Consider the following 15,125-nt stretch of genomic DNA (forward strand, 5'->3'; position numbering starts at 1 on the left):
GAGCGCCCACCATCTGGAACTCCCTAATCCTGCAAATTCACAATATTGACAATCACCTTACATTGAGAAAGGTATTCAAAGCATGGCTTTTCCCTCCCTCCTCTTGAAACCCTCCCCCACTCTACACTGTTTATAGGCGAACAGAAACACGGACCCAAACACAACACTCCTATCCACCAATACCCACGGATGTGGCAGAATTCGCAGTGGCACACCATGACAAACTTGTCTTCCTCAAACACAACACTCCTACCCACCAATTCCCCTACTGATGTCGGCAGCATACCCAGAGGCACACCTAACAAACTATCATCCCCCCTCAAACCCCACCCCTCATCCCTCCCTGCCCCTCTCCCACTACTCAGACTTTTATTCCAGGGAGACCACAAAAAAGGAAACCAGCCAATCACACTGTATCGCGAAAAAAGAACACTTCGGTCGAACCCCATCCAAGCCTACGGTATATATACCTTCCACCACTTCTGTGGACACAAGCCACTGGCACGGCCACCCATACATGCACCCCAGAATGCAGCTATGACTATGAAATTCCGGTCTAGCAGCACACATAGCCGTCCACACTGAAACCGCTGACGTACCTCAACACCTCTGCATTAGTATACAGTGACAACCCATGAATAAAAATGGTTTATCTGGGCACACATCGAATCTTCAGCACTAGCACTCTATCCTAAACCACCAACAGCACCCACCCACATGCCTGACCAGCGGGCTGCTTACTGGAGCCTAGCCAGCCCAGCTTAGTCCTAACCCGGAAGAAATGCACACAAGCATCTTTTAATTTAAACTCTTAGAATTTACGACACATGGACTGTGGTCACTGAGGGCATTCCAACCACAAAGCGCATTGAGGCCATACAAATGGGGAAAGGGTGCTATATAAATGACAAATGCAATACAATACAATAATGATATTTTCAATATATCATTACCTTTCAGCTATTTTCTTATTAATGTAAATGCTTGTTTGTTGTTTTATATATTTAAACTGAATAGCCTTTATATAATACTCTAATTATATTTGGTCGTTGGGGACAGGGTCTAGGCACCCAAAGGATCCGTCTCTCCTCTCCTAGCATTCTAAAGAAACATACATCAAGACAGACTCAACCTTAGCTTAACCTCACATCCAAAAACATTACAGTGTTTGAATGAGTATATGTGTCTCAATGTGTAATATGTGGTACATTTTTTCAAATATTTCAATGTTAGGGTGAGTGCTTGAAAAATGAAATGATCACAAAGCTCATTGTGTGTTTTGTTCACTCAACTCTTGTAGTACAGGATATGTTTTTTTTTTAAATATGAACATCTGTGGTCATTGCTATGTTCCCAGAATGCTCTTTGAGTGTAGGTAAAGCAGCCAGGAAACCTCATTAGTGCAATGTATCCCCTACCATTTCTCATAAGGGCATTTTGAAAGAGTACAATAGGAAGGCAACACACTGTACACCTTGGAAGGAGAACCTTCTATCAGAAAGTTATTTATTTTGTTAGTCTGAGAACACTGGAGTCTACAGTCTTTGGCCGTCCACTCCCATCATCCATGAACTCCATAGTTAATGGTCAGGGGTCATGTGAGTAGTAGTCCAAGTGGAAAGCAGCAGGTTGCAGACTCGTTTCCTAGTTTTTTATAATATGGTGTGTTCAGCAAGACAAGCGTAAGATTCTTATCATCACTCTAATTCATATTGGCAGTGATCATGAAAAAAGAACATTGTAAAATAAATAAAACAAATCCTTTACAATGTCAGTACAATAAAATAATGCCTTTTTTTGTATTCCTTCTTTTGCAACAACAAAACGCAGCGCCTGCCCCCTTCAAGACAATGGGACTCCTGCACATAGGAAGAGAGATAGACACAGAGACATTCAGTGAGACAGAAGGAGAAGCAGGAAAGCGAGAGAGAGAAAGAGGACTAGATCAGCATTTGGGATGCCGGGTACAGCTAGTAATAACAATAAAATGCTGATATGCTGCATTCAATTGAATGCTGCATATACATGTTTATGTTCATGTTTTAAGTTCAAGTTGTTTCTGTACTGGAATATGCTAACATATTGTGTGTATCAAAACATAGTGATGGTCTCACCACGATTACAAACAACATCGTATCACCCTTCCTATCAGCCTTCCTTCACAAAAAGCTTAGCTCTATTTGTAAACATGCTGCAGGGCCGAGCAGAGGCCTGCCTGCGCTAGCGCTGGCTCGGGTGATAGATGATAACGGAAAAGTCCCTGTTGTCATACATAATGTATTTTCTTTTTGTGTTATAGTTTAAAGGTTGAAAAATACCCATGACGATGACTGAAAATCAGATTTTCCACCGGAACTGCACACACGACTTCCTAAACAAGTCTTGCGGCCTAGGACATGATTACCAATTGATCAACGCAGCAGAGACCATCATCGTCCCATCTCTGATTGGAATCATCTGCTCGACGGGATTAATTGGGAATATTCTCATTTTGGTTACAATCATACGGTAGGGAAGTTGGCAAAAGAGACCTTAGCACATTTTATAATTTAATTTATATTAAAGGTGACCAAATGCTCTCATGATTTCACTGTTTCTTGAATGTATTTTAATTGTATCTCTTGTCGTAATGTGGTATTTACTATTTTTTGTGTACAGGACAAGATATATGTGTTTTGGAAGCCAATCTGAGTAGATAAATACAAAACTGTCTTTTGTTAATCTGCCAATTGGAAAAAAGCTTCTAAAGACAGGTGCTAATTCTTAATCCACAGACCTCATTATGACTCTGCTGGAGTCATTTTTTCCGGCGCCCGGGAATAGGCAATTACCAGGGCATTACAGCCCCAGCAGACCCGGTAATTGCCCATTGCCGGGCACTGGAAAAAAATACTCCACATTCCCATTCGAGACCCAAAGGGCTCAATGGGAATGGGGAGGTCAGATGCTCTGGCACCATTTGTGAATGATGCCTGTGCATCAGACATGGTCTGCTCGCGGGTCAGACCTGGCGGGCGAAAAGGCACCCCGCGAGCAGACCTCGTAGTTTGCCAGTCCGGTAACAACAGTACCAGCAAGCTTTACCGGCACCGTTGTTACCGGGCTGCCAAACTCATAATGAGGCCCCATGTCACAATTCCTTTTTTTCGACCGATGGGATTTATTATATATTATTTTTTCACAGAGGATGGGAGCATGGTGCACAATGTATGTGCCATTTCATGCTGGCGTTGAACTGTTTGTAATGGGCTCGCTCTGTTTCTCGAATCTTCTTAATGCGTACTCCATAGGAATCCATTGCATAAGCCTCTCGCAGGCATAAATAAAGGTGTTCAAACCTGCCTGTGTTTTGCCAGGCCGTGCTTCTTAACTGAGATCCTGGGGCATTGTCTGGCTTTCTGGAGGTGGAGCAGGGATACAGAATGCATGTCCCCTTTTGTCCCTTTCATGGATGCCCCGCCTTTAAAAACACTGCAGTTGTAGCATGACATTTTCATGTTGGAGTAAAACCAATGGATGCCGGTGGAATTTGCCCGTGTTAAGCACCTGCTCAAATGAGGGGGAGGCCATTGGAACCCATTGTAAATCATTTCAAATGCAGCGTTTACTTTTGCAGTGTAAAGTGCAAAAAGAAGTTGTAAAGGAAGTTGTGCATACTAATACACTTTTTTTTGTAATAGTTAGTACAAATAGCTGCACTTGCATGGAGGAGACCATTTTTCCCGTATGAGCAACCGCAGCAGGTCTCACGCATACAATTCAAGCATTTAAATCATTTTTATTACAAAAAGAGGCCTCATGAAAAGTGTGTTTGGAGAGGTGTACTGCAAGTAATAGTAATTGGTCTTGGATTCATGTTTTTAGCATGCAGACCCAAAGTTCACTTTAGGCCTCAGCGTGTACTGTCAGTGTTTTAATCCGCAACCAGAGTATATTTCCACAATGTGTTAACCAAATGCATCCGTCAAGGACTTTATTTTCTGCAGAAAATATCGACCCATTGAATAATGTACCTGAAACCCAGCCTTTGCCATTCCCAGAGCACATTAAACAATGCAAAATCTGCCCCTTGCCGAGAAAAGAGGCTTCTTTCGTGTGTTTTAGAAAAGAGAACAGAGAACCATAGTCTAAGGTTTTAGAACCAATTGTACCTTTCTGTCTCCAGCGTACATTATGCAGGATCCAGGAGATATGGCTCCTCCTCTCAATTCCGGTTGCCAGGGCCCATTTAGGACAGAATACATGTGTGGGCACCGTAAAGAATAAACCCGCAATTGAGAACCACAGTTAATGGCTTTATTCAACAGACTTTGAGTAGGACATAAACGTGCATTGCAGGGACATTTGTAGTGAATGGTGAATTTTAAATAAATAGGTGCCTGTAGCATTTGTCAAATGTACCACGTGCACTGCAGGCAAAGGGCCTCATTACGCGGTAGGCAGTAAGTAACGGTCCTTACCGGCATGGAGTAAATAAAGTGTCTGTGTACCAACCAGCCCGCTAATTGCGTGCCATTATGAGTCCGCGGGCACGAGCATTACGCCATGCCGTTAAGGACACGACCGCCATGCCGGTAAAGACCCCAAAATATCCCTTTGCAGCATCAATGAAAGCGCTGATAGCACTAGCGCCATCCATGAATCCGGCATCAGCGGTGACCGCTAAAAGCGGTGACCGTTAATAGCGGTGACCGTAAATAAGCAGAACCGGAATTAGCGTCATCACACAGGAACACGGCGGCCATCATTAAAAACACAATCCATTGACATCCTCACTAAACCTCATCCAACAACACCTGAGAAGGCCCAAGGCCCTAAAGAAAGGTGCAGCGCGCCAGCGCAAGGAACGTTTCTCTAATGAGAAACTAACCTGCTTGCAGATACACTAGCTGCAAATGCAGAGGTTGTGTTTGCTCTAGACATGCAGCGCCCTGCCCAGATTAAAAAAAAGGAGATCTGGGAGGAGGTGGCACGGAAAGTCAGTGCGGTGGGCACCACCCCCCACACCGTAAAAGACGTCCGCAAGCGCTGGGATGACCTGCGCCTCTGTGTCCGGAGCATACTTGCAGCCAACAGGAGCCAGGCCATGGGTACAGGAGGCAGAGGAGGATCCCCAATTAAGATGCAAGCTTGGGAGGAGACATGTGTCAGCACTATTGGCATTGAGTCCATCGAGGGAGTGGGGGAAATGGAGCGCGGTGTGCCATCATCGGCAGATGGAGGTGAGTGCCCACACAAAACACTGCAATGCAAAGCATGAAGTTCCCCCCCAAATGTGACCTTGAAATTAGCTAATGCATGGGGTATCACACACACATGTACACAACCCTACCCATATGCTGTGCACATCCCCATCACAACCCCATGCATGCAGCACCTCATACATGTGTCACCCAGACGTATGCCTGTATGACCCACCCATATTGCAGGCAACCTGTATCTCCAAACTCGAAGCCAAAATGCTCAGAACTGCAGCAATATCAACATATGCATGATGCACGTTGACCCATCAGCGATGATATCCCTCTCTTGGTCCCCCACATGCTCACAATCTGACAGTGAGGAGCAGGACTCCGCGACACAGGCCACAACACTGCTGAAAAAGCCCAGGGGCATGGAACGAGGCACCAGGCCCAGCACATTCAGGGGCACTGGCAAACCTGGACCGTCACAGAGGCCCAGAGCCACTCATGTCGTGATATCACCAAGGCGTGAAAGGGCAACTGACACCGTAATGGCACCCACACCAGCCAGTTCAACCACACAGGAGCCTCCGGCAGAAGGCTCACTCTCTGCTGCCAACAGCTCAGTTGGTGAGGCAGCTGCCACGGCACCCCAATATGACGTTGAGGAACCATGCCATACACCTTTAGGCCAGCGCACACCCAGCCCGCAGCTGTCATCCCACGCCCCACATCCGATGGCAGCGGCCATGAGCTGTCTGAGGGTGGGTCATTGGCAGGGAGATGGAGTCCCATGGACAGCTCACCTGATGGTGGACATATGCTGCAAGCTGCACCAAGACCAACCAAATGCAGGGACACAGTTCAGGGACTCAGTGTCATCCAACAGCGCCAGGAGGAGCTCACTGCACTAGTTGGACAGCACGTGAGCGAGGGTGCCCTGGCGAGGGAGGAGTGTCGCGAATTTGCAAAGGACATAAAAATCGCCATTGATACAAGCACCACACGCTTATGCGCAGAGTTGGCAGCTGTGAGGCAGATACTCAGCCGCATTGCAGGTGCGATGGAGAGCCAGCGTCCGGCACAGGGCATGGATCAACCAAGCAACTCCTCCTCAGCCAGCTCCAGGCAGACCAGCCCTCTGCGCAGGTCCACGCGGACCTTACGTTGGCCAGACTCCCAACCACCCAATGGTGGCAGAGGACGTGGAAAGTAGGGGCAGACTGTCATTGTTGACTTTTGCACAATAATGCCTCACTGATGTGCACGCAATGTTTGGGGGAGTTGTGGTGGGAGGGGGGAGAGGGTGTTTGGGGGAGTTGTGGGGGGAGGGGGGAGAGGGTATTTGTGGGATTTGTGGGGGAGAGGGGAGAGGGTGTTTGGTGGTGGAGGGTTCATGCACTTCATTTTCACGTAATGGTCAATACACCCATTGTGCCAAGTAAAATCACATGACTGGACATTGAATATTGTGTATGTGTGCTTTATTGGTGAACAGTGCACAGTGTTCATGTCGCCCTAACACCCAGTGCCCTGAGTCCCACATCCATTGCACCCTCATCATCCATGTGTATTAGAAATATTGGTCTATCAGATGCTGGCGCACAGAACGTCCCTCCTGTGCATCGCCACCTGCCTGACGTGCAGCCCCATCTCCTCCCTCCCCATCCTCCTCGTCAGGCGGTTGCACTTCAATGTCAGGGGGCAGAGGCACGTTCCGTCTGATGCACATATTGTGCAGCCTGACACTTGCCATGATGATCTTAGACACCTTCTCATGCCCGTACAGGAGTGCCCCACCCGACCTGCTGAGGCAGCGAAACCGTGCCTTCAAAAGGCCGAATGCCTGCTCGATCACCGCATGGGTACAGGTATGTGCACGATTGTAGTCCTCTTCGTGCTTGTTTTGCGGGTTCCAGACAGGGGTAAGGAACCACCTCTTCAAGGGATAGCCAGCATCACCTGCATGGGTGCAACAATGGTTATGTGCAAGTGATGTCATCAAATGGAACCCGTACCTATGACACAAAAACATGCATTAATTTCCTGTTCTCATCCACATTTACCTGCATGTATTGAGCTAATCAAAGTAACTGCAATGCGTGTAGTCACATGATCGACAGGCGTGCGTAGCATCGTCTAGTGAATGCAGGGGTGTCCTATTCCTTGTGCGTGTTCATGCAATGTGGTTGTCTGCGGCAGTTGTTGCTTTGTTCTAGGTGATGTGTGGTTGATTGTATGGTTTGATCCTGTCACCGTTGAAGCCAGACTCTTGAATATCTGCCATTCCACACTTGATGTCCCCATGCTGGCATGCTGCTCTTCTGTGGTAGTGCGCAAGTGAAAATGTTTATATTTGCTTGATGTGATTCTTTTGTAGGCAATAATGGACGCATATCCGTTGTGATGCTGTACATCAGTCATTTGCATTGGCCATGCCAACAGCATGTCGCTGCATTGTGTTGCACATGATACGGTCAGATTATGTGCAGTGTACATGTGGATGCCCATGGAATGGATGCAGTAGGGGCTTGCTGTCATTGATATGTAGCTTACGTCTTGCATTTTGCTTTCAGGTGTCAGGTCCAGTCTGGCCTGCTGTGGGGCACAGTGTATTGGAGTATGGGCATTGTTCATTATCTCACTTAATCTCAGACAGGTGAAGTATGCATTCCCCCCCCCCCCATCTCAGCTAGGTGCAGTATGCCCCCCCCCCATCTCAGCCAGGTGAAGTATGCATTTCCCCCCTCCCATCTCAGCCAGGTGAAATATGCATTCCCCCCCATCTCAGCCAGGTGAAGTATGCATCTCCCCCCAACACTCATCTCCCCACATCACACTGCCATGTGCTTGCCATGCAACTCACCGAGTAACCAGGAACGTTGTCCTGCATGTCGCTCCATGTAGCGTGGTATCGTAGAGTTCTGCAGTACCATTGAGTCATGGGTTGATCTGGAAAATCGGGCACAGCAATGTGTGATGATCATGTTTGAGCCACATACCATTTGCACATTGATGGAGTGGTATAGCTTGCGGTTGCAGTACACTGCCTCCATGGCATGTGGGACCACCAATTCCAAATGGGTGCAGTCGAGGGCACAGCTGCAACTTGGGATGCCTGCCAGTGAATGGAAGCCAACTTTGGTGTTGGAGATCTCCTGGGCAGTCCGTGGTAGGGATATGTGGTTGGTTGTGTGCTTCAGGAGGGCATCGAGCACTTGGTTCAGCGTGCGTGAGAATAATGGTTGTGATATGCCATGCATCTGCCCTACTGTGTGCTGGTAGGTGCCGGTGGCCAGGAAGTGGAGCACAGACACCACCTTCAGTAGAGGGGGGACGGCGGTATGGATGTCTATGAGGCTGACAATGTTGTTGTGTATCATGTCCATGGTGGTGATGGTGTCCCGGTCCAGGCAGTACAGGGTGTGGATCTGCTCAGTGGTTAGGATGAATGGACTGGCTCTGATTCGAGGGATTGGGGGCTGCCTCAGTGGTACAACTGCCTGCACTGGTGGCGCATGTTGTGCCTGTCTCACCCTCCTTCTCCTCCTGGGCCTCCTCTGTGCTGCCTGTTGTTGTTTTGTTGTTGCTGGAGTTGCAATGCAAGCATGTCCTCCAGCCCCAGTAATGCTACTAGTATTGGAATCATTTTGGTGTGTGAATGGGTGTGGGAAGTGGTGTGTTGTGCTCCTTTTGTGCTGACCCAGTCTACATTGCCTCCACCTGTGCTGATTGTGTGCACCTGTGGCAGTTGAGAACACTGCACATGGCTATTTACGGGTGCTTCGCGATGACAGTATTTCCGCCATGCCGGTATCCACTATTAACACCTTCTTCATGCTGCTATTAGCATGTCCGCCTGACTTGTGATGTTCCCCTGTTTACGCCATGCCGCTATTGCCGGCATGTATGGTCGCGTGCCTGCGCCCATGCCGCTATTACTAGCACCATTGTTTACGGTGCCGCTAATGGCGGTTTGTCGGGTCGTAATAGCCCGGAGCGGTTACTGATGCCGGTAATCCTTTACCAGCATCGTTTTTCCCTTACCGCCTACCGCGTAAAGAGCCCAAAGTCATTAGTCTTAGCAATGAAGTGAGCGTGGAAGGGTAGCAGAGAGTGGAGCTGGCGTGATTTGTTCAAAGCCAGGACTAATCCTGCAAGGTGGCATATGGAGATGAGCTAGTCAAAGATGCAAGAAGAAGGTTCTGCTATAAAGCGGTGAAGGTGAACAAAATATGTGTGTGTGTGTGATCAATAATAAGGGGAAATGAGATCACCAAGAGAATAGTCATAGCGAGTGAATGGGAGACTACTCATTCAGACTCGTGAGGGACCCCGGCTGTTAGAGGGCTCATAGAGATGTTCCATCATTCAGGACATGGAAAAGGAGTGAGCAGCTAAGAGACAATCCAGGCAATATCAGTGCCTTAGAAGCTGAGGTTGGGTAGGGGGCAATTCAGAAAGAGAGGTAAGTGTCTAACAGTGTCCAATAACTCAGGGATATATAGGAAGATGATGAGAGAGGGTGCATGGGAGCTGTAGATAGGATGATAGAGCCATGGGTGAATGCTGTTTGCATGGAGTGATGACTGTGAATGTGATCACCTTATAGGAAACATCCCTCAGAACAGTGAAAGGTTGAAGTGCGGCAAGAGTTTGGTGTAGGTAAAGGCTGCATTTTCCTTAACAGTCAGGAGTGCAAAGGGTCTACCACAGTGCAGGAAGGAACGGCAAACTGCAGGATGGGTGTCAGCCACAGTGGTGGGCGAGAACTTTCAAAGAAAGCCTCAGAAAGAATGCAGAGGGCGAAAGTAGAGCGTAAGAGCGAGGCAAGAGAAAGAATGGTGGGTAGTCAGGGTGTGCAGATTTTAACAATGTTTGTTGGAAAGAAGCATGCAGAGAAAGCAGAGACAGGGCAAAAGATATGGAGAGTAGTTGGGTGAGGGAAAGCATGGAATGCAGAGTCCTGGATAGCTCACAGGGATTGCACCGGAGAAAGGAGGTGATGGTGTAACAGTAAGATGAGTCAGCGGAGTTGAGGGCGCAAGAAATTGAGTGGACATTTTCTTGTCGGAGGCATGGAAAACTGGAGTTTGGGTGTTACACCAGTGGTATAGATGGAGGTGCATAGAAGTCCTCATGTGTCTGATGGCCATGGAGAGCCACAGTTCAGGACGTGGGTGAGAGGGTGTAAAGAAGTGGGCAGGATTGGTGTGCTCACATGGAGCAGCAGGTCTTATGTCTAATTCTGCAAAGTCCTTCATAATGAAGTCATAAGGGTTTTGAGGGAGTGCCTGGAGAGAAGACCTGACTTGATTCAGTTACAGAACTACCGAATCAGGTTGGAATGTGTGCCTGGTCATGGAATGCAGAGCAGAGTGGTGGGGGAATGGATAAACTGAAGTGCCAGAGGGTGTGGTACAATGCATAAGGTTTAATAGGGCATGGTGATGACTGGAAAGAGGATGGGAGAATGCCACAAATCAGAGTCGATTGTTATGGAGGTTCAGTGAAGTTTTAACCAGTCGGCCGTAGTAATGTTCAGGAGGTTGAAGTCTCCCATAATTATGGACAGGACTTCATAAGGCAGAGATTCAAATATGAGGCCTGAGTCATGGAAAGAAGAGATCGAGTTTGCCAGGAACCCATAGGTAGGAATTACGATTAAAGCCTGAACGCCAAATTGTTTAAAAGAAGAGGGGGTAATGTTGATGGATGCAAACGGTATCTGGGGTGCCTGTGCTGATTAGGAGACCTGGGTTTTCATAATGGATATAACTGTGAGGTGGGGGTCAAAGTTGTTGGTTAGGAAGGACGTCTTATAAGATAGGGGTTGGGTATTCCAGAGCACTGAAGTGTCTTCTGTGCCGAGGTAGAGTGTAAGGGTGGAGTGATCCCTGCAGATAGACAAGAGGGGTACGTGGTGTTAGGGTATGTACATGCAGCGTGCCTCGAGCCATAGTACACATCAGAGTGCGTGGCGTTCCCTTCCAAAGAGTAGAGAGGAGGAGAGAAGGTGGAAAAGGAGCAGGTGCAGGAGCATGATGGGGATGTGTGGTGTCTGATCTCCCCATGGGAAACTACTGACCAAAAATACAGGTACACAAGTCACTAACAACCGAAATGTAGTGAAACAGGCAACTGGTGACCGTCATGTAGTTAAACAAGCTACTGTCAACCAAAAGTTCTGTTAAACAAGCCACCAGTGTCCGAAAAGCAGGCAAACAGACCACAAATGACTGTAATGCAGTTAAACAGGCCACTCGAGTCCGATAAACAGCTATAGAGGCCCCTTACAAATACATGCACATTCGATATACAGTCAGTGCGCTATGTAGTAATGGTGACGAGTCTGAGTGGAGATGACACCAAGTTACTAGTAATTACAGTCCTCCTTGAAGGTGGCTACAGATCTAAGATCTCATACCTAAGTGGCAAGCTAAGCCCACAGCAGTGGCACGCCCTCTGACGTCATTAGGCACCCAAGCCTTCATTGATGAATTCTAGTTGTTTGGCTGTATGATGCAGAGCTGGACGTGGACATTTAACCAGTCAAGCACCTGCCATTGAGATCCTAGCAAAACCTGCAGATCCCAGCTGGGCTGACTCAGTATTTAATCCCTCCATGACCTATCAATCAAAAACCATTGAATAATGTGTGTGCATGTTATTAACATTGCTATGAAATGGTACAGTCTTAAAAAATGGGTTAAATGGGGAAAGACCCTGACAGCAAGTGTCGCATACTTAAAAGAAACATTGAAATAGGCTAAAAATACATTGTTTAAAGTTTGGCCTGCTCTGCCATTTCTGCGTTTAAGCCAGAGGTTTTGGACTGTATGTCCCATGATCCCCCACAATTGACTATGCTGGCTGGGGCGGATGGGAGTTGTAGTCGGTGTCCGGTCAAAGGGTCGACTACAAAGGGTCGAATGGTCAAAGGATCGACACCAAAGGACCGAAAACAAAAGGATCACATTTTTTTGGGGGGTTTCGTTTAGGGAAAAAAAGTGGTTTTTACCACAAAAGACAGGGTTTGGGGGGGACCCCCCCCAAAAAAAATGTAAAAAAAACAAAAAACATTTTTTCAATCCTTTTGTTTTCGGTCCTTTGGTGTCGACCCTTTGACCATTCGATCCTTTAGTTGTCGATCCTTTGACCTATAACCATTGTAGTCCAACACATATGCGGTGCCAAAGGTTGCACGAACCTAGTAGACAATACTTAGTCACCCAGTCACCATGAATCAAAAGGTCTACAGAGGCAATCAGCTCTGTCAGGATGGGGGCAGAATAAATAAATGTTGGGTCATGAAAGAGTACAAACTTAAGGGCAAATGCCTAATAGTAATTTTTCAATTTATACAGTGCTTATACACAGGTGGAGTGCTTCAAAGTGCTTCAAGGCGGGAAGGGAAATAGGGAATACAGTACATTCTTAGGCCTTGTTTAAAGATGTGAAGGCAGGCGCTCTGTTACCAGTCTTTAGCTTCTCCTCCTAACGCACGTTTTCATGACTTCATCATTCTTCAGGAAGGCTGAGTTTCTGTGTTTTTTCAGGCGGGTCTGCATTTCTGTTTCAGGTGTAACGAATTAATTAGCTCTGAGGATTCTGGTACTTGTATTTTTCACACTTGATTTTGCTGGCAGGTGACTGGAAACAACTCCCTCCATAGCACAAATCTTCCCCTTGATGGGGGAAGGGGGAAAGCCATGGTTGTGGCTCTCCAATGTAAGGCATGATGGCCCCTGTGCACTGCCTTGTGAGCCCGGGACTCCTGGAACAATTTTTAAAGATGTGAAGGCACGTGCTCTTTTACCAGTCTTTAGCTTCTTCTCCTCACGCACGTTTTTATGACTTCATCAATCTTCTGGAAGGCTGAGTTTCTGTGTTTTTTCAGGCGGGTCTGCATTTCTGTTTCAGGTGTAACAAATTAATTAGCTCTGAGGATTCTGGTACTTGTATTTTTCACACTTGATTTTGCTGGCAGGTGACTGGAAACAACTCCCTCCATAGCACAAATCTTCCCCTTGATGGGGGGAGGGAGAAAGCCATGGTTGTGGCTCTCCAACGTAAGACACGATGGCCCTGCTGCACTGCCTTGTGAGCCCGGCACTCCTGGAACAATGTTTAAAGATGTGAAGGCAGGCGCTCTGTTACCAGTCTTTAGCTTCTCCTCCAAAAACACGTTTTCATGACTTCATCAATCTTCAGGAAGGCTGAGTTTCTGTGTTTTGTCAGGCGGGTCTGCATTTCTGTTTCAGGTGTAACAAATTAATTAGCCCTGAGGATTCTGGTACTTGTATTTTTCACACTTGATTTTGCTGGCAGGTGACTGGAAACAACTCCCTCCATAGCACAAATCTTCCCCTTGATGGGGGGAGGGAGAAAGCCATGGTTGTGGCTCTCCAATGTAAGGCATGATGGCCCTGCTGCACTGCCTTGTGAGCCCGGGACTCCTGGAACAATGTTTAAAGATGTGAAGGCAGGCGCTCTGTTACCAGTCTTTAGCTTCTCCTCCTAACGCACGTTTTCATGACTTCATCAATCTTCAGGAAGGCTGAGTTTCTGTGTTTTTTCAGGCGGGTCTGCATTTCTGTTTCAGGTGTAACAAATTAATTAGCTCTGAGGATTCTGGTACTTGTATTTTTCACACTTGATTTTGCTGGCAGGTGACTGGAAACAACTCCCTCCATAGCACAAATCTTCCCCTTGATGGGGGAAGGGGGAAAGCCATGGTTGTGGCTCTCCAATGTAAGGCATGATGGCCCCTGTGCACTGCCTTGTGAGCCCGGGACTCCTGGAACAATTTTTAAAGATGTGAAGGCAGGTGCTCTGTTACCAGTCTTTAGCTTCTTCTCCTAACGCACGTTTTTATGACTTCATCAATCTTCTGGAAGGCTGAGTTTCTGTGTTTTTTCAGGCGGGTCTGCATTTCTGTTTCAGGTGTAACAAATTAATTAGCTCTGAGGATTCTGGTACTTGTATTTTTCACACTTGATTTTGCTGGCAGGTGACTGGAAACAACTCCCTCCATAGCACAAATCTTCCCCTTGATGTGGGGAGGGGGAAAGCCATGGTTGTGGCTCTCCAATGTAAGGCATGATGGCCCTGCTGCACTGCCTTGTGAGCCCGGGACTCCTGGAACAATGTTTAAAGATGTGAAGGCAAGCGCTCTGTTACCAGTCTTTAGCTTCTCCTCCTAACGCACGTTTTCATGACTTCATCAATCTTCAGGAAGGCTGAGTTTCTGTGTTTTTTCAGGCGGGTCTGCATTTCTGTTTCAGGTCTAACAAATTAATTAGTCCTGAGGATTCTGGTACTTGTATTTTTCACACTTGATTTTGCTGGCAGGTGACTGGAAACAACTCCCTCCATAGCACAAATCTTCCCCTTGATGGGGGGAGGGAGAAAGCCATGGTTGTGGCTCTCCAACGTAAGACACGATGGCCCTGCTGCACTGCCTTGTGAGCCCGGCACTCCTGGAACAATGTTTAAAGATGTGAAGGCAGGCGCTCTGTTACCAGTCTTTAGCTTCTCCTCCAAAAACACGTTTTCATGACTTCATCAATCTTCAGGAAGGCTGAGTTTCTGTGTTTTGTCAGGCGGGTCTGCATTTCTGTTTCAGGTGTAACAAATTAATTAGCCCTGAGGATTCTGGTACTTGTATTTTTCACACTTGATTTTGCTGGCAGGTGACTGGAAACAACTCCCTCCATAGCACAAATCTTCCCCTTGATGGGGGGAGGGAGAAAGCCATGGTTGTGGCTCTCCAATGTAAGGCATGATGGCCCTGCTGCACTGCCTTGTGAGCCCGGGACTCCTGGAACAATGTTTAAAGATGTGAAGGCAGGCGCTCTGTTACCAGTCTTTAGCTTCTCCTCCTAACGCACGTTTTCATGACTTCATCAATCTTCAGGAAGGCTGAGTTTCTGTGTTTTT

General features: G+C 47.3%; 1 protein-coding gene across 6 annotated transcripts in view; it reads left to right on the forward strand.

The window, feature by feature from the left end:
- Nucleotides 1-15,125, forward strand: part of MCHR2 (melanin concentrating hormone receptor 2) — a 2,016,060-nt gene that overhangs the window by 930,250 nt on the left and 1,070,685 nt on the right. For all 6 annotated transcript variants that reach the window (XM_069606534.1, XM_069606536.1, XM_069606532.1 and 3 more), the window contains one exon: nucleotides 2,300-2,508. In XM_069606534.1, the coding sequence (XP_069462635.1) occupies nucleotides 2,321-2,508 (188 nt within the window). In that variant the 5' untranslated portion in view covers nucleotides 2,300-2,320. The remainder of the gene's footprint in view (nucleotides 1-2,299; nucleotides 2,509-15,125) is intronic.

Source organism: Ambystoma mexicanum, chromosome 4p (genome assembly GCF_040938575.1).
Source record: "Ambystoma mexicanum isolate Mex_15411 chromosome 4p, UKY_AmexF1_1, whole genome shotgun sequence".
Lineage (NCBI taxonomy): Eukaryota > Metazoa > Chordata > Amphibia > Caudata > Ambystomatidae > Ambystoma > Ambystoma mexicanum.